Source organism: Chlorocebus sabaeus, chromosome 1 (assembly GCF_047675955.1).
Source record: "Chlorocebus sabaeus isolate Y175 chromosome 1, mChlSab1.0.hap1, whole genome shotgun sequence".
NCBI lineage: Eukaryota > Metazoa > Chordata > Mammalia > Primates > Cercopithecidae > Chlorocebus > Chlorocebus sabaeus.
In genome coordinates, this window is record NC_132904.1 from 108,070,949 (window position 1) to 108,095,671 (window position 24,723).

Consider the following 24,723-nt stretch of genomic DNA (forward strand, 5'->3'; position numbering starts at 1 on the left):
AACAAACTAATATTTAATAAGAAAATAATTGACCAATAGGAAAATATTTCTAATTTGAGCAGCTGAGTGGGGGGCACAGGTATCATTCAAATGATCAGAGAATTAGACCAGAATTCACAAACAAGTTGTTGCACTTTTAAAATACTGTAGTTTGTTTTTTTTTTTTCAGACGGAGTTTTGCTCTGTTGCCCGAGCTGGAGTGTAGTGGCGCGATCTCAGCTCACTGCAACCTCTGCGCCCTCCGCCTCCCGCCCGAGGTTCAAGGGATTCTCCTGCCTCAGCCTCCCAAGTAGCTGGAACTACAGGCGCACACCACCACGCCCAGCTAATTTTTGTATTTTTAGCGGAGACAGGGTTTCGCCATGTTGACCAGGCTAGTCTCAAACTCCTGACCTCAGGTGATCTCCCTGCCTCAGCCTCCCAAAGTGCAGGGATTACAGGCGTGAGCCACTGTGCCCGGCCAATACTGTAGATTTTAACATGAATTTTAAAATTGACATTTTCTCTCATCTCCTGTATTCCAATTAATCAATACAAGACATATATTCCAAATAGAAGACAGTATATTGATAATTCAGAAATAGTCATGAATAATTTTGCTTTAATGCCTAAGCTTAGCAATAACAGTTATGTTATACTTACATTAATGCAGAATAAAGTGGTCATTCTATGCAAGTAATTAGGATCATTTGCCATTAATAACACTTTGGGAACAATGGTATTTTGGGCCCACTCTGTACCAAACTTCTGAACTAGTTTCATGAGGTTGTTGGTGGCAGCTTCTCGGATGGCGTATACTGCAGAAGAGGTCAAAAACATGTTCTCACACTGCTTATTGTTTTTTAAGCATAACCTAGTTTACTTATACGAACATCAAATGTGGACCAAAAGCAAAACCTCTCTGCAATCAGACTCCACATGTAATCATGCTGCAATGACAAGCATGCTCAGCTCCAACTCAGTTTCCAAGTGTTGCATATCCACAGAAAAGGGATGTGAGGAGCTCACTATATGCATCATCAATTATTTAACAAATACAAGTGCCTACTATGTGCTACAAAAAGAATACGGAAGACACTTTGCCTCACAGGTCATATGCTCTTATCAGAGAAATGAAAGCTAACATGCTCCATGAAGTCACATGGTGTAAGAGCAATTAGAATCAAGTGTGGCATTGTGTAGGAAAGGCTGTGAGGGTTGTAGCACTGCAGAGAAGAGTGAACAGGGAAGGTCTAGGAAGGCTTCAGCACAGAAAGAAGCCTTGCACTGGGCAGTGACGATTTGGGAGGATCTGTGTAAGTGGAGAGAAGCAGGGAGGAATTCATAGAAAGGGTAAAGGCATGTATCCAGGACACAAAGGGAAAAACCTGAAACCTGTGAGACTCTGAAGTTAGACAATTAGGGTGGACCCAGACCACAGAGCATTATGAAAGGCTTAGATTTGATTAGGAAAAACAGTGATGAGTTTTTAAAGCAAGCTTGTGACCTGATGACCAATGTGGAATTTTAGCAAGATTATTCCAGCAACATCATGGAGAACCGACGCTGACTGAGAATAAGAAAGACATCAAGGAAATGGTGTAGAGGCCACTGTGGTCATCTGTACAACAGCAAATACAAACATCAGACTGACTTGCTTCCTCTCCATGAAAATGCTTAGGTTGAAACAAGATGTCAAATGTCTTTGAATCAATGTGCCTGCCTTAACATCTAATAATGCCCTATATCCTTTGATCATGTATCAAAGACACAAAGCTAGATAATAAAGGTCTGAGCTACAATCCTCTCACAATTAGTTGCTACATATAGCACTGAACAAAAACAAGCCTGGTGTCACTTCACTCTACAAATCCAGTAAGACTCAAAATGTAGGCTCAGATTAACAAATCAAGGGTGGTAGGTACTGATTCCTTATTCTACTTCTCTCCCCAGGTGGGCTCAACCTTCCTGGGATGATAGAAGGGCAGGAATAGCTATCCAAGCCACAGTCCCAGTCCTAGGCAATTTATACAAGCCTCCAACCAAGAAATAGCCAACTTTTTCTATTCATAGATCCTTCTGGGCAATGATGTTGAGAACACGCAAGACACATAGACAAGTGACCATACAACTGATTATCAGCACTTACACTGACAGTCTACAGGAGAAGCAACCTGGCGGTAAGACTCAGACCCACTAAGGAACAAACTCAAGTTAACTGTTTTACTGTAATACAGATTCCTTTCCTTCATATCCATAGTCTTTGTCTTTGTCCCAAACCTTTCCCTGTCCTTCCCCCTAAAGTGGAGCTAGCTTGTGTCTTCTCCTCTCATTAATTTTTTTTTTTTTTTTGAGACAGAGTGTCACTCTGTCGCCCAGGCTGGAGTGCAGTGACTCGGTCTTGGCTCACTGCACACTCTGCCTTCCGGGTTCACGCCATTCTCCTGCCTCAGCCTCCCGAGTAGCTGGGACTACAGGCGCCCACCACCACGCCTGGCTAATTTTTTGTATTTTTTAGTAGAGACAGGGTTTCACCGTGTTAGCCAGGATGGTCTTGATCTCCTGACCTCATGATCCACCCGCCTCAGCCTCCCAAAGTGCTGGGATTACAGGCGTGAGCCACCGTGCCCAGCGTTTTTTTTTCTTTTTTTTTTTTTTGAGATAGAGTCTCACTCTGTCGCCCAGGCTGGAGTGCAATGGCGAGATCTCGGTTCACTGCAACCTCCAACTCCTGGTTCAAGCAATTCTCCTGCTTCATTACAGGTGCCCGCCAATACACCCGGTTAATTTTTGTGTTTTTAGTAGAGATGGGGTTTCACCGTGTTGGCCAGGCTGGTCTCGAACTCCTGACCTCAAGTCATCCCCCCGCCTCAGCCTCCCAAAGTGCTGGAATTACAGGCATGAGCCACCGTGCTCAGCAAATTACCTTTTTTTTTTTTAACTTGCTTTAGATTTTTATCATAATGCCATTACCATAGGAAGGGATCTCACTGCCAGAAGAACCAGAGACTGGGCACACACACACACAGCCTTGACCAAGACCTTAACTGCACGGAACTCTACTTGGCCAGATGCCTACTATGTTCTTGGCTCCTCTGAATTGTTTTCAGAAGAATGCAAACCATTCCACAGTTCTGCCTGCTTGCTTTTCCTGCTTGCTTTTCCTGCTTGCTTTTCCTGCTTTCTTTTCCTGCTTTCTTTTGTCTATTTCTTTCTCTTTCTCCCCACCTCCCCTCAAGGCCCGGCTGACCTGCAAGGTTTCTTTGAATGTCTATCTATGCTCAATAATTGATACCTTCTCCTTTCTCCTATAATAAATAAATAAATTTCCCTTCTACATTCCTCCCTCTGATCAAAACTGTCTACTCAACCACAGGAATATAGGTGTGTGATACTTTCTTCCTTATATTTCTCTGGAATTTTCACAATGTTCTTTTAGTAGTTTCATCACTAGGGAAAAAGTTTCAAAACCTCTGACTGATCCAGTGATCATTATATAACACTTATCTGAAATGCAAAAGCAAAAAAGCTCCTGTGATTAATTAAGTACAGAACAATTTCAGAGCTGTTATTTCATTGGTTCACGGAACTCTTGCAGTCCCCACTTCAGCATACTGCTGCAGTGAAATAAACACGGGTTTCTCCTGCTCCCAAACTGAAAGAGAAAATCAGAAAAGAGGAAGGAGTAATCAAGTTGCATAGAGAAGGCAATCTTACACAGAAAAGGTGTCAGGAATCTAATTCTTCGTGGAATATTAGAACTTTAAAAATTCCTCAAAATAAAACACCACCTTAATATAAAATGCCAGCTTTTAAAGAAAGCAGAGAATGACTTGGAGCCAACCCAAATGCCCATCAATGATGGACTGGATAAAGAAAACGTGGCACATATACATCATGGAATACTATGTAGCCATAAAAATGGAATGAGTTCATGTCCTTTGCAGGGACATGGATGAAGCTGGAAGCCATCTTCCTCAGCCAACTAACACAGAAACAGAAAACCAAATACTATATGTTCTCACTAATAAGTGGGAGTTGAACAATGAGAACACATGAATACAGGGAGGGGAACATCACACACTGAGGCCTATCAGGGGGGTGAGGGGTGAGGGGAGGGAGAGCATTAGAACAAACACCTAATGCATGTGGGGCTTAAAACCTAGATGACAGGTTGATAGATGCAGCAAACTACCATGGCACATGTATACCTATGTAACAAACCTGCACGTTCTGTGCATGTATCGTAGAACTTAAAGTAAAATAAAATGTAAAAAAGCACAGAATGATCTGCTAGGAAGCACCATTCCCAGTAACATTAAATATTTATCAGATATAACATAAACTTTTTTTAAAAAGCAATATTTCTTTCCTATGATTTGCCAAATTTAAGTTTTATTTAAAAAGAAATAAAGAGGCCACAACAAGGTAACTTTAGAGAAGAAAAAGAGAAATAAAGAAGTCTACAATCCAGTTTGAAAACACTGGAAATACCCACATGTATAAGCCCTTACACATTTTCACATATTTTTTCACATCCTTCCTCTTCACACTCTTAACCATATGATCCTCCATATGATGCAAATATGCCTTTAACAAAACCACCTACATGTATAAGCAGACACAAATATCCTCATTCCTCCCAAATTTCCAAGCATAAGCACCCACAGATGAACAAAGGGATGTATTAAATATGTATAGAAAGTATATAAAAGATACTGTGGAACTGACTCAGGATATCTATTATATCCACCAAACCAAAACATGGAATCAAAGCTCAAGGACAATGTCACATGACCCCATGGGGCACTCACACTCATTGGAACAGGTCTAAGACAACACTGAAGCTGTCAAGTCTGGACCTAGGGCCTGGTACAGAGGGTCCATCTGTCACCACTGCTGCCTGGCACACAAGGGGATACACACATATACCTCTACCTGAAGCCTCACCAGGAAGTCACCTGCTCATTCCTGCTGTCCTATCTGACCTGCCCTGAGCTCACCCTCTCCTAGCTTTGTAGCAGCAGCAGTGAGAATACAAGCTGTCTTAAGTCTTCCTTTCACCCAAACCAGAAATCCAGGCCCTCTCTATCCCTATGGCAAAGCTAATGTTTCCCACACCTAAGAATCCTCTACTGTCTCACTGCAGATCTCCTCTTCTATGTCACCTCAAAAAAGCCAAGTAGCTATTTCTCCCACCCAGTCCTTTCATCTGATTCCAATCTCCATCCAACCTAGTGTACAGCTGCTGAAGACACCAATTACAGGATGGTCAAAAAGAGGATCCTCAGATAAGGGAGGAGTAAGTAGATATATAAAAGAGATGGCCTGAAGATAATGTAATAGATTGAGTAAGAAATAATGCAAATAAATTGTTTAATGGAGAAAATAAAATATAAGATACAAAAAAATTGGTAGAAATATCAAATTTATATTCAGAAGACTAAACTTTAATTAGAGCCTTTCTTCATTCCTACAGTATTAAGGCAAAATATCTGGTCAGACTGAGATTCCTTTCTAAAAGGAAATGTATGAACATCATGGATATATGGGCTTTCAATAATTTGTTTTTATCTACTCACCATGGTCCACAAGCCAAGCCATACATAAAGAATTCAGCTTTTCATCAAAGAATTCCACACCCTACAGATACAGAAGATTCCATTAATATACTTTGCCAAAATTCAGAAATAAAGATGGTCTATTTACATTACACCAAGATTACCTGAAGGCTAAAAAAAGCTGTTTTCAAATAAACTGAATTCATGAAAGAGACAGAAAGGAAACACCATGGGAATTACAAACAAACCATAAATCTATTTTATTGGATGGAAATAATAAACAAACAAACAAAAAGCATACGTGAGCTGGCACAGGCCCTGCTAGGTGAAAGAGAACAGGGTGGCCAGAAGCAGTCACAAGACTGCAAAAGAGTAGGAAGAATGCACTATGGATGGTCTGCCAAGCAAATCTGGATTACCTGTAAAAATGAATTACCCAGGAAAACACCTGTCGGTAATATTACTAATTCTCAATTGTCTTCCCTTTTTGGTTACTATTATGACAAATCCTTAGCGATAAAGCAACTGACCTCAAGACACAGAGATATCCCCAATTAAAGACAGTATTTTTGAGACAACAGGAGAAAGCCCTGGAGGGAGAATAAAGCAGGCCCAGGACTACAGGGGATATAGCCCAGGCATGGCTTGCTCTCCCAGCCCTGTTCCTCCCAACGGTCAACAGGTTGGGGATGGGCTCCGGGAGCCAATTTACACAGTCCTCTCACCCTGGGGCTTCCACACCACATGGGAGAATGCTGTGACATATACGTTCCTAGTGCCTCCTTTCTGGGGTCTACACGTTTACAGTCTTGCTTCTTTGAACTCTAAGAAGTTCCTGACGGTGATTCAATATTTTAAATAAACAGAGGTAATATAAGGTTTCAGTGCTTTGAAAACAGTTATTAAGACAAAATAGTGTTTGTTTTGTTTTGTTTTGTTTGAGACACAGTCTCACTCTATTGCCCAGGCTGGAGAACAGTGACACTATCTCAGCTCACTGCAACCTCCACCTTCTGGGTTCAGGTGATTCTCCTGCCTCAGCCTTTCAAGTAGCCGGGATTACAGGCGTGCAGCACACGCCCAGCTAATTTTGCATTTTTAGTAGAGACGGGGTTGCACCATGTTGGCCAGGATGGTCTCTTAACTTCTGACTCAAGTGATCCATCCGCCTCAGCCTCCCAAAGTGCTGGGATTACAGGCATGAACCACTGCACCCGGCCCAAAATTGCTTTGTATTAAAAGATGTTAATGAACTAATTTTGGCATACACTTAGATTACGTCAGCCAAGATTTCTTTTTCATTTCAGGTTGAGAATTTTCCTTCAGTTTTAATTAATCTTTATTTTCCAGTTTGTTGTTGTTGTTGAGACAGAATCTCTCTCTGTCACCCAGGCTGGAGTGCGGCGGCGCAATGTCAGCTCACTGCAAGCTCCGCCTCCTGGGTTCAAGTGATTCTCCTGCCTCAGCCTCCCAAGTAGCCTCCCAAGTAACAGGCGCCCACTACCACATCTGGCTAATCTTTTATATAGTAAAGATGGGGTTTCACCATGTTGGTCAGGCCAGTCTCGAACTCCTGACCTCACGTGATCCACCCACCTCGGCCTCCCAAAGTGCTGGGATTACAAGCGCGAGCCACTATGCCTGGCCTACTTTCCAGTTTTTGCAGTTTAATTTTATACTTACTTACCATGGTCCACAAGCCAGGTCATACATAAAGTCTTGAGAGAATTTTATAAATTGACTATCTGATATAAAAACATTTAGAGATAAAGAAAAATTAAGGAGAATATATATACTAACAAGCAGTTAAAATTGTAAAGCAAAATGTTCATGACTGAGGCATGTTACCCCTGCCAGACAGGTGTAAGTCAGCCAAAGACACCATCTGCCTTGTTTTCACACTGCTCTCTATAGAGCTAGCAACCCTGGGAAACTTTCCAGGTCTAGAAGGAGCAGAGGTTAAAAGAAATGGTACTAAAATGCAGCCTGTCTTCCAGACAGTTTTGGTCTTCAGCAAATCAGTTAACCACTGCTCCTCTCCACTCTGAAGAGTAGATCCACGACAATCACCAGTGAAGAGAAGATGCTCATAGCACTTCAGAGTGACAGAGGAAAAGGATGACAAATTAACTTCACCTGATCCCATTCACTATGCACTAATATGTCTGGTATCCTTTTCAAAGAATCGGATACTTTCAATTTTATAAAACATATAATGCCACAGACATTCACATAATGCATGTTCATAAACTAAATGTACTAACATTAACAATACAAATTCAAGGGTTCAAGAAAAGAAAAAACAAATTCCATATGCCGTGACCTGAAAGGAATGGAAGTGGGAATGAGGAAGGGGAAACAAATTGTAGTGATATCAATAGTAAACTGACACACCTTTCTCAAAAAATACTCAACAATCAACAAATGTTGGCCATGCATAGTGGCTCATGCCTATTATCAGCTACTCAGGAGGCTGAGGCAGGAAGATCGTTTGAGGCCACGAGTTTGAGACCAGCCTGGGCAACAGCAAGACCCTGCCCCCCAGCCTGGGCAACAGCAAGACCCTGCCTCCCCAAAATAAAAAATGTTAAGTGCCTAATTAATTATGGGCACTATGTTAGGTTACCATTGAGAGATCACCCATCTCTCCAACTAGACTGTAAGAGACAATTACAATACTCTGTAATAAGTGCTACCAACAGGGATAAAGGTACATCAAACTTAGAAAAGTCAAGGTCACCTACTCAAAAAAAGGAAAGGATATGGCTATAAAACCCAGCTTTGAAATTTTATCTAACACAGGATTAGTTAGGGTAAAACTAATCATGACACTCAAACAGTAACAGATAATGTGATAATGTGGATTTTGACCAAAATACTAACTTTTTTTTTTTTGACACAAAGTTTCACTCTGTTGCCCAGGCTGGAGTGTAGTAGCATGATCTTGGCTCACTGCAGCCTTCGCCTCCTGGGTTCAAGTGATTCTCCTGCCTCAGCCTCCCAAGTAGCTGGGATTACAGGCATGTACCTCCGTGTTCAGCTAATTTTTATATTTTTAGTAGAGATGGGGTTTCACCATGTTGGCCAGGCTGGTCTGGAACTCCTGGCCTCAAGTGATTCACCTGCCTCTGCCTCCCAAAGTGCTGGGTTTACAGGTGTCAGCCACTGTGCCCGGCCTTTCAGTACTTCTTTTTTATATGGTGATTCCTCACCTCCCTTTAATCAGAATGTAGGGCAAGTGGTACCTAGGGACATTTTACTTAGAATACAAGGCAAACAGGGAAGTTTCCTTGAGCAAAAGTCACATCAGACTTATCCTAAAACCATAATCCCTTTTCTTCTCAGTTAAATATTTCTTAAGTCACAAAGGCATTAAATATTATAAAATTTACATTATATATGCCAAGAAACTGATCTTATTATTCTATGGCTTTGTTTTTCGGTGGTGATGAGGTGAAATATGTTTCTGTAATACAGACTGAGCATCCCAAATCCAAAAATTCAAAATGTGAAATGCTCCAAACTCCAAAACTTTTTGAGCACCAATATGATGCTCAAAGGAAATGCTCATTGGAGCATTCTGGACTTTGGATTTTTGAATTTGGGATGCTCAACCAGTAAGTATTTATAACACAAATACTCCAAAATCCACTTCTGGTCCCAAAAATGCTGGTCCCAAGCATATTTAGATGAGGGATACTCAACCTATAATTTATGCACTAATAGGCCGGGTACAGGGGCTCACACCTGTAATCCCAGCACTTTGGAATGCCAAGGTGGGTGAATCACCTGAGGTCAGGAATTCAAGACCAGCCTGACCAATGTGGTAAAACCCCATCTCTACTAAAAATACAAAATTAGCTGGGTGTGGTGGCACATTCCTGTAATCCCAGCTACTTGGGAGGCTGATGCAGGAGAATCGCTTAAATCCAGGAGGCAGAAGTTGCAGTGAGCTGAGATCGCACCATTGCACTCCAGCCTGGGGAACAAGAGTGAAACTCCATCTTAAAAAAAAAGAAATGTATGCACTAATAAACATAAAAACCATCCCATAGGTAACAAGAACAAGGCCATACTTTCATGCATCTAAACAAACGTAAACATACAGGCTACTAGGCCTCCTACTTGCCATGGTAAATTGTCACTATTTGACACTACCCTGCAGTTCATGGAGCAACACATACTCACCAGCTGGCCTGCCAGCAGTGGCATATACTCAATGATGGCCAGCCGGACCCTCCATTTGGCATCTTCAGCCAGCTCCACTATGGCAGGAAGGAGAGACTGAGAGAGCTGACGGATTCCAATCACTTCATTTACACAATCCAAATTGGAGATGATATTCAAACGAACTTCAGGACACTGCAAGCACACAAGCCCCAAAAGACCACATATAAAAATCAAGTACTGTGCCCAACAGTCTCCTGTCAGGATAAGATAAAAACTGCTAAGTAAGTTTTAAAATTACAAAGTACTGACTCAGGTGAAAAAAAAAAAAGGATAATCTTGAAGAAATAATAGAGAGTACATAAATAACTCAAGGAACATAAATGATCTTAATCAGAAATTTCAATGAAAAGTCTGTAAGACTAATGACTACAAGAAAAGTCTATAAGATGGTAAAGAGCATAATCTCTGGAATTAAATCAGATGCTCTCAAATTTCAGATCTGCCATTGTTGAAAGACTTTGCTCAAGTTACTTTAACATTCTGGGCCTCAGCTTTCTCATCTGTAAAATGGAATAATAAGACCTAACTCATAGGATTGTTGTGAGAATTACATGTAAAAATATATGCAAAGCACTAAGGCTCATGCCTGGCACGCAGTAATTACTCAGTAAATATTAGGTATCATTATAATTTTGGATACTATATTTAAACTCGAATAAAATAAACTTTTTAAACAAAGACACATTCGCTTTAAAGGAACCAGGAAGTATAAAACAAAAGTCAGGTGAAGGTGATAAACATTTCTAGATTTACTTTAATGGGTCCTTGTGCCCACTTTCTGAGGAACCTATAACCCTGTAACCAAAATCACAGGTGTTGTCATTGGTTTAAAATAAGTTATGATTTTTTTATCCATTTTCTTTTTGGGGGTTCTATTTTAGTGAAACCCCAAACCAAAATCAAATCAAATCAAATCACTACCAAAGGCAACAGAACATAAAGCAAGACCCACCTCATCCTTTAACTGAGCTAAAAAAAGAGGTAGAAGATGTTCAATGGTATTCTCTTTGCCCAAAATAGTAGACAATCCCATAATTACAGAAGCTAGAGCCGATTTGACATGTTGATTGGTATCGGATACTAATTCCTAAAATAAAATCAAAATTAAAAGCCTTTATTACAAGACAACAGAAACTTCCATACCATTGTTCTGGGAGACAGAGTCTTGCTCTGTTGCCCAGGCTGGAGTGCAGTGGTGTGACCTTGGCTCACTGCAGCCTCAACCTCCCAGCTCGAGCACTTCAGCCTCCAGAGTAGCTGGGTCTACAGACATGCACCACCAGGCTTGGCTAATTTTTTTTATTTTTTGTAGAGACAGGTTCTCAGTATATTGCCAGGGCTGGTCTTGAACTTCTGGGTTCATGCAATCCTCTTACCTTGGCCTCTCAAAGTGCTGGGACTACAGGTGTAAGCCACCAAGATGGCCTGAATTTTTTTTTTTTGAGACAGGGTCTCACCCTGTCACCTAGGCTAGAGAGCAGTGGCATGATCATAGCTCACTGCCATCTCAACCTCCTGGGCTCAAGCAGTCCTCCCACCTCAGACTCCCAAGTAGCTGGTACTACAGGTGCATGCCACCAGGCTCAACTCATTTTTGTATTTTTTGTAGCAATGGGGTCTCACTATGTTGCCCAGGCTGGTCTCAAACTCCTGGGCTCAAGAAATCCTCCCACCTCAGCCTCCCAAAGTGCTTGGATTACAGGCATGCACCACCATGCCCGACCCCAAGGAATTTAAAGACAGCACTATTTCAATATTGATTAGTTGATAATGTTTCCTCAGACTACTAGTTAGGTAACATAAACCTACGCACCAAAGAGCATTTTACAACTACAATAGGCTAATAAGTGATAAATAACAATGTTGCACATTAACACATCTTCCCCATTCATTCCCTATCAACCTTTAAACTCAAAAAGCTTTAAGGTAAACAAACAAACAAAAAAAATGAGATTAAGGTTTACCTTTATGCAAATCAGAGTGAAACAAAATAAACTAAAGTCAGGTTTACCTTTATATAGGGCAGAATCTGATTCATAATTATGGTCTCTCTATCTTCAATGGGCAAGTTCTCACCAAGTTCTAAAAGATAAATAGAAAAAAAGAATGCTTTCACAGGGCCATTTACAAAGAGCCAAATGAGGACATTTAACCAGTTTATCAACAATTTCAATTACATTATATGTTTAAGCAAATAAGGAAAATAGCTCTTGTTCTAAATAAACTTTTTTCATGAAATCCTTATCCCATTGCATATCACACCAATCCAATCTGAAAAGCATTTTCTTTTACAAAAACAAGACAAAATGATTTATTGGTTTTAAACATAAAGGGATTATCTTTATGTGACAATGTGACATTTCCACACACTGAAAACATCCCTATGTATTTTAAAAACATATTCTAGAACAAACAACATGCAAAATTCACTAAAAAGAAATGCACCAAAATGAACAACACATGTTCCAACATAAATTGAACTCCTTAACCTTTTACTTTGTGGGCAGCAGCCGCCCGGACTTCAGCTTCACAGTCTTTAAGTAGGTTCTGAAAGGCGGGGATGAGGTCATTTAAGGTGATTTTAGGACCCATGGCTTTCTGGAGCTATAAAAGAATTTGAACGGGTTTTAATGTATAATAACAAAAGAATTAACAAGAACAAAACAAAACTGTGCAATCTGTAAGTACATATTTTTGCCACAACACTTCCCATTGAAAAGAATTCAGAAACTTTGGGTACGACAGCAAATCTGTGGGTGTTCAGGTTTATTTCCTTAGTACCTAAAAATGATCATTTTACCTCTGAAAATTTGTCAGCCACCATATAGCGAACTCGCCAAGATTTATCTTCTGCTGCTTGTCGAAGTGTAGGCATCACCAAAGTCTCAAGGTCATCCTGAGACAATAACTGGGCAATACTGACACAAGCTTCCACAGCTAGGAGGCGCACTGAATCCTAAAGGAACAAAATTTCTGTAATTCAGACATTTACCGAGACCCATGGGGAACTGCTGTGGGGTGGTGAGGGTGTTTAAAAAAATAAACACCACCACGACTGCCGCACCTTATATAGTTTCTTGTCTTGACATCTTTTTTTTTTTTTGAGACAGGGTCTCACTCTGTCACCCAGATTGGAGTGCAGTGGCACAATCTCGGCTCATTGCAACCTCTGCCTCCCAGGCTGAAGCAATTCTCCTGCCTCAGTCTCCTGAGTAGCTGGGATTACAGGCATGCACCACCATGCCCAGTTAATTTTTGTATTTTTAGTAGAGACAGAGTTTCACCATGTTGGCCAGGCTGGTCTCAAACTCCTGACCTCAAATGATCCACCCACCTTGGCCTCCCATAGTGCTAGGATTACAAGCACAAGCCACCACGCCTGGCCATGTATTTACATCTTGAAAGAGCTGCTCCTGGCGGGGCGCAATGGCTCACGCCTGTAATGCCAGCATTTTGGGAGGCTGAGGCAGGCAGATCACGAGATGAGGAGATCAAGACCATCCTGGCTAACACGGTGAAACCCCGTCTCTACTAAAAATACAGAAAATTAGCTGAGCATGGTGGCGGGCGCCTGTAGTCCCAGCTACTCGGGAGGCTAAGGCAAGAGAATGATGTGAACCTGGGAGGCGGAGCTTGCAGTGAGCCGAGATTGCGCCACTGCACTCCAGCCTGGGCGACAGAGTGAGACTCTGTCTCAAAAAAAAAAAAGAAAGAGCTGCTCCCTTTGCCTGAAATGGCATGTTGAAGTCATAAAGATAGAAATGACTTTGTACTATGAGTAAACAGCAAAGTAATTACCTTGGCTAGAATGCCGAGTTTCTATGAAGGAAAAGGAAATGAAAATTTTTAAATTTGGAAAAAAAAAAAAACAAAACATTTTAATGATGCCTTGAAAGCCTTACTATAATAGAAAGTTGAGGGATAAAAATGAAAAGAATACTTGTACAAGTTATTTATAACAGATTAGGACAAAGGTAGAGAATAAGAGTAAAGGAAATCACTTAGGAAGCTCAGTTTTCAAAAAACTCAGATCAGGGTGGCAGTAACAGGAGTGTAGGCAGCATAACATGATGACTTGGAAAGAAATACACAGAACAATTAAAAGTTAGAAATCAAAAACAAAAATCAGTTGGATTTAAATGTTGAAGATCAAGGACAGAATAAACTTTGAGGAAGCTGTGGCTAGAAAAACAGAGAAATTAGAAAAGTATGGGATTAATGAACTCAACTTTCCAAATGTAAACAACCAAGGTCAGCGTGACACCTATGTCCTTTGATCAAGTGGAAAATACACAATTAAGACAAATCAATGAGGGGCCAGGCGTGGTGGCTCATGCCTGTAATCCCAGCACTTTGGGAGGCCAAGGCAGGTGGATCACCTGAGGTCAGGAGTTCAACACCAGCCTGGCCAACATGGTGAAACCCCATCTCTACTAAAAATACAAAAATTAGCCAGGCATGGTGGCATGTGCCTGTAATCCCTGATACTCAGGAGGCTGAGGCAGCAGAATTGCTTGAACCCAGGAGGCAGAGGCTGCAGTGAGCCGAGATCACGCCACTGCACTCCAGCCTGGGTGACACAGCAAGACTACAACTCAAAAAAAAAAAACCCGAAAAAAAAAGAAAAATCAATGAGAAAGTAGAAACTGAGACTGTAGACTTGTATATTATACATATATAGGTAGAATCTTAATACATGTAAACATTAGCACCCAGGAGAAATAGGTAAAATATTTTAAGTATGTACAGTAACAGTTATGTATATACACATACATACACTTGAGAGACATTAACAGTGACTCCAACTTCCAAAATATTACATATCTTAAAAACTGTATATCAACAATAACTGACTAAATGCCAAAGACACACACACTCCTCTGTATGCAAGTGCACAGGCTAAAAAAGGCAGGGCTAAGTTCTTGGTAGCGACTACACAGATATTTTTGGATTTCAAAAATGATGCTAAATCATGGGGCTGCTAATCAACTACTGAAATATAAGCTAATACATATGTGTTAAAAAATTACTTCTCTGGTCAGGTGTGGTGGCTCACACCTGTAATCCCAGCACTTTGGGAGGCCAAGGTGGGCAGATCACGAGGTCAAGAGATCGAGACCATCCTGGCCAACATGGTGAAACCCCGTCTCTACTAAAAATACAAAAGTTAGCTGGGCGTGGTGGCATGCACCTGTACTCCCAGATACTCAGGAGGCTGAGGCAGGAGAATCGCTTGAACCCGGGAGGTAGAGGTTGCAGAGAGCCAAGATTGCGCCACTGCACTCCAGCCTGATGACAGAGTGAGACTCTGTCCAAAAAAAAAAAAAAAAAAAAAAAAGCAAATAAAACTAAGGCTGTACTTATCATAAAAGTTAGGATAATGTACTCTTAAAGAAACAGAGTGGCAAGTGGAGGAGGAAGGAAGAGATTGTGTTTGAAAGGGAATCCATGGAGGGATTCTGGGATAGTGGCTGTCAAAGTGGTGTCTCCTATCATAGGTGATAGTTAACAAGCTGGTATTACCTTATAATAGTTCATTAAGTTATACATTTATTTTTGTACACTTAGAATAAAAATTCAAATAAATTTTTAAAATTATTTTGAAAATAGGATTTGGATCTTTAGATTTAGGATCTGAAAATGAGACTCATTAGTATGTGTCCTGGGGCTTGTGGTCCTATACACATGAAGCGATCTTAAGGCAGGTAACAAGCAAATTAAAAGCCCAAAAGGACCCTTCTGGAGTCCAGGAACTCTGGGAGCTTATCCTCCTAAGCACCATTACAGAGCAGCAGTACAGTCTAGCTGTGAAGGGCACAAATTCTGGAGCCAAACCACCTAGATTCATTCTGACTGCACTATGCAAACTTGAGCAAGTTACTTAAACTTTCTGTGCCTTTGTTTTCTAATGTGTAAAATGGGCTATCTCATGGGGCTGTTGTAAGGACTGAATTACTTAATACAAATAACTACTTAAAGGCAGAGAAAAATTAAGTACTTCATTTACATGTTTGCTAGTTTTATTGTTATTTCTACACCAAAGAGACCTAGATCTTCGGAATTAAATACGATCATGTGAAGTAATCCCATACACTACTATAGAGGAAGCAGAGGGTCAAATAGCTTTCCTAACACATTCTAAGCTTATTTATCTGAAAAGTCAAAAATTCCAGGAAACACTACTCCCTCATATTACAATACAGCCAGCAATTCCCAAAGGTATGTTACCCTCCAAGCAGCTTTGGTCTTCCTTTCTAATTATGGCTCCCATTTCCTCTCTGACTCCCCACTCTTTTAACAGCTGCTAATATAAGAGAGAAATCATGGTCTGGTTAAGAAAGAACCATAAGAACACTGAGGTGAGCATGTTACACTTTAACCAGGCCAGAATCAGCACTAATTGTGCAAAAAGAATCCTAACAAGAAAACTAAAACTCCTCAAAGAAATTCTGAAAATTTAGAGGAAAGGAGCATATCTGTGTCCCTTAAATACTAAGAGTTAGTTTACCTGTTCATCTGAAGCTAGATTAGTGAAGAGTGGAACAATTTCACTTTTCACACTGTCTAATTCCAAAACTTTTGCAAATTCACCCAATTTGGAAGCAGCAGCACGTCGCACCATTGGTGTGTCATCTGAGCACAAGGAACGGAACTGCCTGCAACATAAAACAATGAAGGTATTTCCCATCAAATAACACTGACTAAACCTGCCCCCATACACAGGGACAGACTATTAGAGGTTTTATCTTACAATAATCAGTGACTAGGCTTCTAGTCATAGAAGTAACAAAAATAAAACATATTCAACTGAATAATAAAAAATGACATCACAGGCCAGACATGGTCCCTCACACCTGTAATCAAAGCACACTGGGAGGCCCAGGTAGGAGGATTGCTTGAGGCCAGGAATTGAAAGCAGACTGGGCAACATAGCAAGAACCTATCTATACCCAAAAAATATTTTTTTTTGTTGTGGGGAGCTCAACTGAACCTCCCACCTCAGCCTTCTGAGTAGCAGGAATACAGGCGGGTCCCACCATGCCCAGCTAATTTCTTTTTTCTTTTTAGTCGAGACAAGGTCTCACTATGTTGCTCAAGGTAGTCTTGAACTCCTGAGCTCAGGCAATCCTCCCACCTCAACCTCTCAAAGTGCTGGGATTACAAGCATCAGCCACTACACCCAGCCAGAAAAAATTTTTAAAAATTAGCCAGACGCAGTGGTGTTATGTCAGCAGTCCTAGCTACCTGGAGGCTGAGGCTGGAGGATCACTTAAGCACAAGAGTTCAAGGTTGCAGTGAGCTATGATTATGCCACCGCACTCCAGCCTGCGCAACAGAGCAAGACCTTCTCTCTTAAAAAAAAAAAAAAAAAAAAAAAAAAGATGTCGTAAAACCTACTATCCTAGTATCAGCCACTCATTGGTTACAATGTACTATGTAAACTGTCAGCTACAAGTCCCCAGTAATCCCAAATAACTAATAGCTTACTGTCTGATTTCTGCTTGAACAAAGCAAAAAAACACCAGAGCTTACTGTCTGATTTCTGCTTTAACAGCATTTGATGCCCGGGGATAGCAAACGCTGAACAAACCACATGCAGATGTGCGAGAGGTGAACCAATCCCCACTTGCTAGGCGTTTCACCAGAGGTACAAAATAAGCTTCCAGAGCAACAGGAGTATGCTCCTGGGAGATCTGTCTCAGGGACTCTACAGCCTTGTCACGAACAACAGTCTCTTCCACAGTTGCCAGATTTTCCAAAGGAGGCTGAATGGATTAAAAAGGAAAACCAGAGAAGAAAACTTATTGAATCAGATTAGAAACAGATAATCACCTTTTAAAGTGACTGAAGGGAGGTGGTACACGTAACCAGAATGTTAGCTGCATCATACCAAATGGTTACTTTCAGCTCACACAGTGATAACATATGGTGCGGCCAACCTGAAGACACGACTTCTGTAGAAAAGCCAAGCTCTCGTGTCCCAGATGGCAATTCCCAGATGGTGTCTACAAATGACACAGTATAAGAGACTTGACACAATATTAATATTACTGTGAGCTGAATCACTAGGTTTAAAAGATATACAGCCAAATTCAGACAGGATCCTGTATATTTCCTCAAGAGTAAGTACAAAAATATGACCAACATTAGGCACCACAAATACAGGATAACAGCTTGTCAGGTCACTGAGTCCACCGCCTTTTCAGTATCATTCTACCACTCCCAGAGGTGCAAGCAATGTTTATCCACCATCTCCATTCCATCCTTTTATCCAACCTACAAAATGCTGAGTACAAAATTGCTTTTTTCAGAACACATTCAGCAACTTTCCATTAGCCATAGGGCAGGAAGAACACATTCAGCAACTTTCCATTAGCCATAGGGCAGGAAGGAGTTTCTGACAGAACAATCAAGTGAAAACTACAGAGACAGGCCAGGCAAGGTGGCTCACGCTTGTAATCCCAGGCTTCGGGAGGCCAAGGTGGGCAGATCACTGAGGTCAGGAGTTCGAGACCAGCCTGGCCAACATGATGGAACCCTGTCTCTACCAAAAAATACAAAAATTACCCAGACATGGTGGCACATGCCTGTAATCTCAGCTACTCAGGAGGCTGAGGCATGAGAATCGCTTGAACCCGGGAGGCGGAGGTTGCAGTGAGCTGAGATTGTGCCACTGCACTTGAGCCTGGGTGACAGAGTCTCAAAAAAAAAAAAAAAGAAAAGAAAAGAAAAGTACAGAGATGGTAGGACACTTTGCTTACAGCTTTAGAAATAGAAGAGGCCAAACAGGGTGGATGATCCGGATTAGGAGCAGTAACTGAATATGGCATGGCCTAGTAAAAAGTGTAAACAGGCTGGCTCTCTGAACCTCTGCCTTACTGAGTTTGCATGTAGTCCAGGCAGATTCTACACATGCCATGAGCTACAGATTTTTAAAGCATAAAACCCACATATAGAACTAACCAAGAATGAAACAGAAGCATAATGAGTTAAAGAAGTGTGTCTAATAATATATTTTAAAAATTGTTTGATACACACAGGTACACAGTATTCAGCTTTCCTAGAAGGTATTTCAGAAACCCATTAAAAAGATACTGTTTCTCACTTGCCAAGGCATTTCATGATCTGTCCCCTGCCTACTGTAACCCCCTCTCCTGCAGTAACACTGGATAATAGCTATCATTACTACAGGATGAGGCCATGCTCCTGAGAATTGCTTATGAGTGGTCTCTTGATTTGAACTCTGCCTGGCCCTTGATGACCACTCTGCCTACCCAACCTCAACACTTCACATTCCAGCAGTTCTTTTTTTTTTTTTTAAGAGACAGGGTCTTGCTCTGTTGCCCAGGCTAAGTGCAGTGGCACAATCATGGTTCAGTGCGGCCTCAGACTCTGTCCTTCTGCCTCAACCTCCCGAGTAGCTAGGACTACAGACACATGCCACCATGCCCAGCTATTTTTTTTTTTTAAGAGTTGAGGTCTCACTATGTTGCCCAGGCTGGTCTTGAACTCCTGGCCTCAAGCAATCCTCCTGCTGCTTGCCCTCCCAAGGCAAGGATTACAGGTGTGAGCCACCACACCCAGCCACACTCCAGCAGTTTTGAACCCAGTCTGTTTCATGCTTCCAAGCCTCTGAAATTCATTTTCTCAATACATGATTATTGTTGTATCTAGCATTGCGGACACAGAAGAAACAAAGCAGACAAGCTTCCTCACTCTAGTGGTATTTACATTCTAATGGAGTAAGACAACAATCAATCAAGAAAACAGGTAAACGGTGATGAATACTCTATAGAAAAAAGGAGTAGGATGATGTGGTAAGGGATGACTGGGAGGCTATTTCAAGTTGAGTGGTTGGGGAAAACCTCCCTGAGGAGATGCATTGAAGTAGATCCGTGAATGACAAGGAGCCAGGCACAGAAAGCTTGAAAGAGCTTTTCATTAGAGGGAAGACCTAGGGCAAAGGTCTTAAGGGAATAATAAGCTAGGTTAGTTCAAAGAACAGAAAGATGACCAATGTGAATGTAAGAGATTATCAAGGCCTTTTGCACTCTGTCCCTGGCTACTGTGACCTCTTCTCATGCAGTACCACTGCGCATATGATAATCCTACAGAGGCAGGTCATAAAAAGCCTTATAAGCTAAGGTACAGAATTTGGATTTTCTAAGAGCTATGGCAGAGAGTGAGCCATCTGCTGGGTGATGTGAACTGTAAGGGTCGGGTGAGAGACGAGTGGAAAGCATTGTTAGGAAGCTACTACAGCAATCTAGAGGAAAGATGACGGTCTGGACTAGGCTGGTAATAGGAGGGATGGAAGAAAGTGGACTGATTTGAAATATACGTAGACTCTATAGGAATTACTAATGGATTAGATGTGGGAGAATTCAAGAATATATTCTAGGTTTTGGCTTGTCCAACTGGGAAGACAGTGATACCATTTACTTAAGTGGAACAACTAAATGAGAAGTGTATTTGGGGGATAAAGCTAAGTTTTGTTTTGTGTATGTTAAGTTTGAAATACCTGTTTGACATTCAAGTAGAAAAAAGCATAGGCCTGTATACATAGAAATATATGTATCTATATCTATATATTCATACTTATCTATTAATCAATCTACCTCAGGAGTTCCATGGAAAAACCAGAACTAGAGATAGAAATCACCAGAATCAGTATTACTACCCAGTATTGAAAGCCCTGACGCATACATTCCTACCTTGTCCATCTGTTGAATTCCTGGTCATCCTTTAAAACCTAGTTTAGACATCATCTCCCAAGGTCTTCCCTGGTCACCCTGAGTGAATCCCTTTCTCCCCTCTATTACGTGGGTAGGGTATTTTGTAGGTACTTACATCTTTCCATTTAAGACTGCACAGTAATTATTTGCTGACACATAAAGGCAAGGGACCTCATTCAATTCACTTTGGTGGTCATTTTCTTTTTTTTTAAGTGATGGGGATCTCACTATGTTGCCCAGGCTGAATTCAAACTCCTGGGCTCAAGTGATCCTCCCATCTCAGCCTCCTGAGTAGCTGGTACTACAGGCTTGTGCCACCAAGCCCCCTCACATTGGTCTTCTTCAACATTAACATTGTAAATTACGATATGTCTGATAAAGTAGACTCTTAACAAATGTCAATTAAATTGAACCAAATTCATCAAACTCAGAAAGTCAGAAGCAAAAGTTACAATTGACAAAGCAAAATGCTGCCAGGTGAGAATTAAGGTTTCCAACATCATGCGGGGGAACCATTAAAACAATCAAATCCTTTTTCTACCTCCATCTAAACTAGTAAGTCTACAGATGCAGAAAAGAAGGACGAAGTTCTCTTATTCACAGAAAAAAAAGGGGTTGAGTCCAAAGTACCTATAGTATTTCTTCTCTCAATGACTAACATGACTATCTGCCCATAAAAAGATCTGCATAAAAAATGCTGCAGTGTGTCTATCACCAAACTGTGTATCATTTATACTGCAAAAGTTCTAGGAGGGTAGGCAGCTTATAAATACTCACCAGCAGACAGTGGGCAAAGTCAGGACCTCCCACTAGGCCAGTGAAATTTCCCAGCTGCTCAGCAAGAGCTAATAGTACCTCATCTTCATCATAAATTGTATCTGGAAGGGACAACAACAGGGACTCATCAACATGGATAGCTCTCACATAGCTGGACACTGACACAAAACTAGGAACAGATTCACTATGCGACCGGTAAGGTGGCCCAGTCAAAATTCTAACAGCATTTTCTTCCTTCTCCTCAATCAACCATCTTCCTAGATCTGTTTTGCACAACGAATTAGAAATTCATACTCCCATATCAATTACTTTCCCAACAGCTAAATGGTTGATGTTTGAATATATCTAACTACAACTAATAATATCCTCTGTTCTGTTTCTTTTGCACAGAAAGCACCTGGCTCATTTTAATGTGGGTAACAAACTCTTAAAAAAGTCAGTGTCGAAAGTCCCTGGAAAATGGAATGTCCCTGCCTTTCTTTAAACAAAGATTCACATACCTGTAAGGAATGGCAACAATTCACTTCGCGTCCTTTCTACTCCAAGTGCTAGGGCAATTGTTGATAACTTCTTAATACTGTTGAGTCGGAGCTTCAGAAAAGAAAGTAGAAAGAAGAAAAATGTAAAGAAACGGTTGAATTTAGATCAAAAGACAAAAGGTGCTAACAGGTGAAATAATGACACAGGGGTAAGAACGAAGATAACCTTTTACTTAGATTTTACTGTTAAGGAACCTCCATAGGACGGAGTGTAACTCGGCCTCACTAGCCGGCGGAAGATTTCCTAGGAGAAACACTCAGAAGGGCCCGGAAGAGAAATGAATGAAAGACAATACAACACCCAGGAAGTAAGATAATCTTAAAAAGAGAGGACTTTGGCAGTGGTGAAGCAGGTGAAACGGTTGAATACAACGCCTGTGGTTTCAAAGAAAAGTTCCCGCAGAGCTGATACTACGACTCGTCCAGGTTAATCGGCCATCCCACCCCCTCTTTCTACCCAACAAGACGAGCCAGTTCCAAGCCCAGATGAAGGGATTCCGAGGCACTTCAAAGGGCTTCTGGGCATCCTGCGCCCCTCAGCCGCTCCAGCCCCGTCTCGGCCAGGCACTGCGCTTCTCCAGCTCCCTCGTCTACCAGGCGCGGCCACCTCGCGGTCCGGATAGGGCGCCCAGGCGGGAAGCGGGTTCCCCGACAACCGCCCTGGAAAGGCAAGGCTCCGGGCGGACCCCTTGGGGGTCCGAAGCAGGGGTACTAGAGAGGTCCCCGGGAGGGTCGAGGCGTGTCACCACAGCCCCTCGCAGAGCTTTCCCTGCCTCCCCTTCAAGTTTCTGCTACGAGTCCGGCTCATTCAGTACCCCGGCCACCCCCACCGCGGCGCAGGCCTTCCCCCTTCTCTACCACGCGACCAGTCGGTCTCGCCTCGGCTCCCCGGCCTCAGTCCAGTACCTGCACGTCTTCATTGCGGAGCTCGTCGATTAAAACCGCGATTGGGTATAGCGAATCATCTCCATCTCCCCCCGCTGCTCCTGGGCCGGTCCCGAGCCCCGATGCGCCCGCCATGTTCTTTCTCCTCCTGCTGCAGGTCACCACCTCCCGCCTCGCGCCCAGGCCCCGCCCCGCGCCCAGGCCCCGCCCCCTCCCCGCGCCCAAGCCCCGCCCCGCGCCCTGGCAGCAGGGAAGAAGGCCGCCACGCGGGCTTAGCAGAGGCTGGGGAGTTGAGTTTCTGTCCTGATGATTAAGACTCCCTTCCGACCCCCACTGCAGGAGTTGTAGGTCTGAACTCAAAAAGACGGGTGGGCTGAGAAAGCGAATGGAACCCCTGCGTCCTTTCCCCAGCCGAAAGAAACAGGGACAGGGATTCATCCGGCTCGTTGTAGTCTGAAGGGGTCAGGGACCTACCTGAGTGATCCGGGCTGTGCCCTCTTAAGACTCAGGCGGACCAAAGAGAGTGCCCGAGGCCAGGAGGAAAAAGACTTTAGCACCTCCCCTGACTTCATCCTGGCCCTGAGCCACTGGATCTCCAGCCCTAATTTCTCCGCTCAGCCTCAAGCTTCCACAGAACCCCTCCACCTCTTCCCTCGGCCTGTTCTCCAGAATGGTATCTGGCTCCTGCTCCGTAAGACAAATAACGCGGGCGGTGAGAGAAAATGAACAGTGCTGTCCAAACTCCCCAGTCAATATTTTTTCCACGCAAGCTGTTAAAAACATGCTGCTCTCTTGTTTTTGTGTTTCTTTTCAGTTTGGTACTGGAATGGTGCCTTCTGTTGTATTTTCTTCCTCCCATTTTTTAGCTCTTTAGCATGCTAGAAGTACAACAATGAAGCAAAACTAGGACAAGCTTTAATCCCTTGAGGAAGAAAACCCAAACTGGCCTCCCTAGACCTCCAAGAGTCCTCAGAGGCAGCAAGGGGAAGAGGTGGAGGTCTGGGAGCTGGTTCTTACAAACCTGAATGGAAAGTTTTCACTTACCCTTGTCAGGGTAGCACAGAATAATTAGAATGTTTTGTTTGTTTTAGACTGGAATTTAAGCAGCTTGGAGTGATAACTACATATGGTGATCACAAGCTCCGAAATGGTAATTCTATGTGCCTGATTAATGAAACTATTAATGCAGTGTAGGAGACAGACTTTTTTAAAACATGGGGTCTGAGGCCGAGGCGGATGGATCACTTGAGGCCAGGAGTTCGAGACCAGCCTGGCCAACTTGGTGAAACCCCATCTATACTAAAAATACAAAAATTAGCTGGGCTGGTGACCGGCACCTGTAGTCCCAGCTACTCAGGAGGCTGACATGAGAATCTCTTGAGCCCCAGAGGCAGAGGTTGCAGTGAGCCAGGATCGCACCACTGTACTCCAATATGGGCGGCAAAGTGAGACCCCGTGTCAAAAATAAATAAATAAATAAATAAATAGGGTTCTTGGAAGTAAGCACAATAGAGCCTGTGAATGAATGAATGAATGAATGAATGAATGAGGTGCTTGGAAGTAAGCACAATAGATAGAGCCTTTGATAGTAATGAAAGTTTGGGAACCAGCAGACCTGACCAGTTTTTCTCAAATTATGTTTGTGGATGTATTCTCTAGGGTTTTAATTTTATTTTCATTTTCATATTTTTTAGATTTGCATAAGCATATTCTGAATTATTTGGGTGGCCACCTTACAACTCAGTATTGCCACACAATTTCAGCACCTACATTTACATGTGTGTTTTAGTGCTGCTTTTATTGTTCTGGGATAATGAGAAAAGAACAGAGGTGGTTTTAAAATAAGAATGATACTTTCATGCACAAAATGAAAGCCAAATGACATCATGAGATTGCACTATTTGGTAGTTGTAACAGAAAAATAGTGAGAAAATTAAGATATCAGGAGTCATTTGGTGGCATAGGCATGTTGAACACAAAAGAAGCTGAGCTATAGCAGGCGACAATATGAGGGAT

The 24,723-nt window shown here is 42.1% G+C and overlaps 1 protein-coding gene across 5 annotated transcripts in view; it reads right to left on the reverse strand.

Annotated features, from left to right (window-relative positions):
- The window catches only part of PPP2R1B (protein phosphatase 2 scaffold subunit Abeta), a 38,935-nt gene extending 16,060 nt beyond the window's left edge, over positions 1-22,875 (reverse strand). For 2 of the 5 annotated variants that reach the window (XM_008020816.3, XM_008020817.3), the window contains exons 1-12: positions 22,729-22,874; positions 21,784-21,874; positions 21,284-21,384; positions 17,304-17,536; positions 16,279-16,426; positions 12,571-12,726; positions 12,260-12,374; positions 11,782-11,852; positions 10,723-10,857; positions 9,729-9,902; positions 5,562-5,622; positions 643-797 (exon numbers count right to left, since the gene is read on the reverse strand). In XM_008020816.3, coding sequence (XP_008019007.2) covers positions 643-797; positions 5,562-5,622; positions 9,729-9,902; positions 10,723-10,857; positions 11,782-11,852; positions 12,260-12,374; positions 12,571-12,726; positions 16,279-16,426; positions 17,304-17,536; positions 21,284-21,384; positions 21,784-21,874; positions 22,729-22,842 — 1,554 coding nt within the window. In that variant the 5' untranslated portion in view covers positions 22,843-22,874. Of the gene's footprint in view, positions 1-642; positions 798-5,561; positions 5,623-9,728; positions 9,903-10,722; positions 10,858-11,781; positions 11,853-12,259; positions 12,375-12,570; positions 12,727-16,278; positions 16,427-17,258; positions 17,274-17,303; positions 17,537-21,283; positions 21,385-21,783; positions 21,875-22,728 lie in introns of those variants that run through there. The other 3 variants (XM_008020813.3, XM_073020962.1, XM_073020964.1) reach the window with 3 other exon arrangements.
- Positions 22,876-24,723: the final 1,848 nt, after the last annotated feature.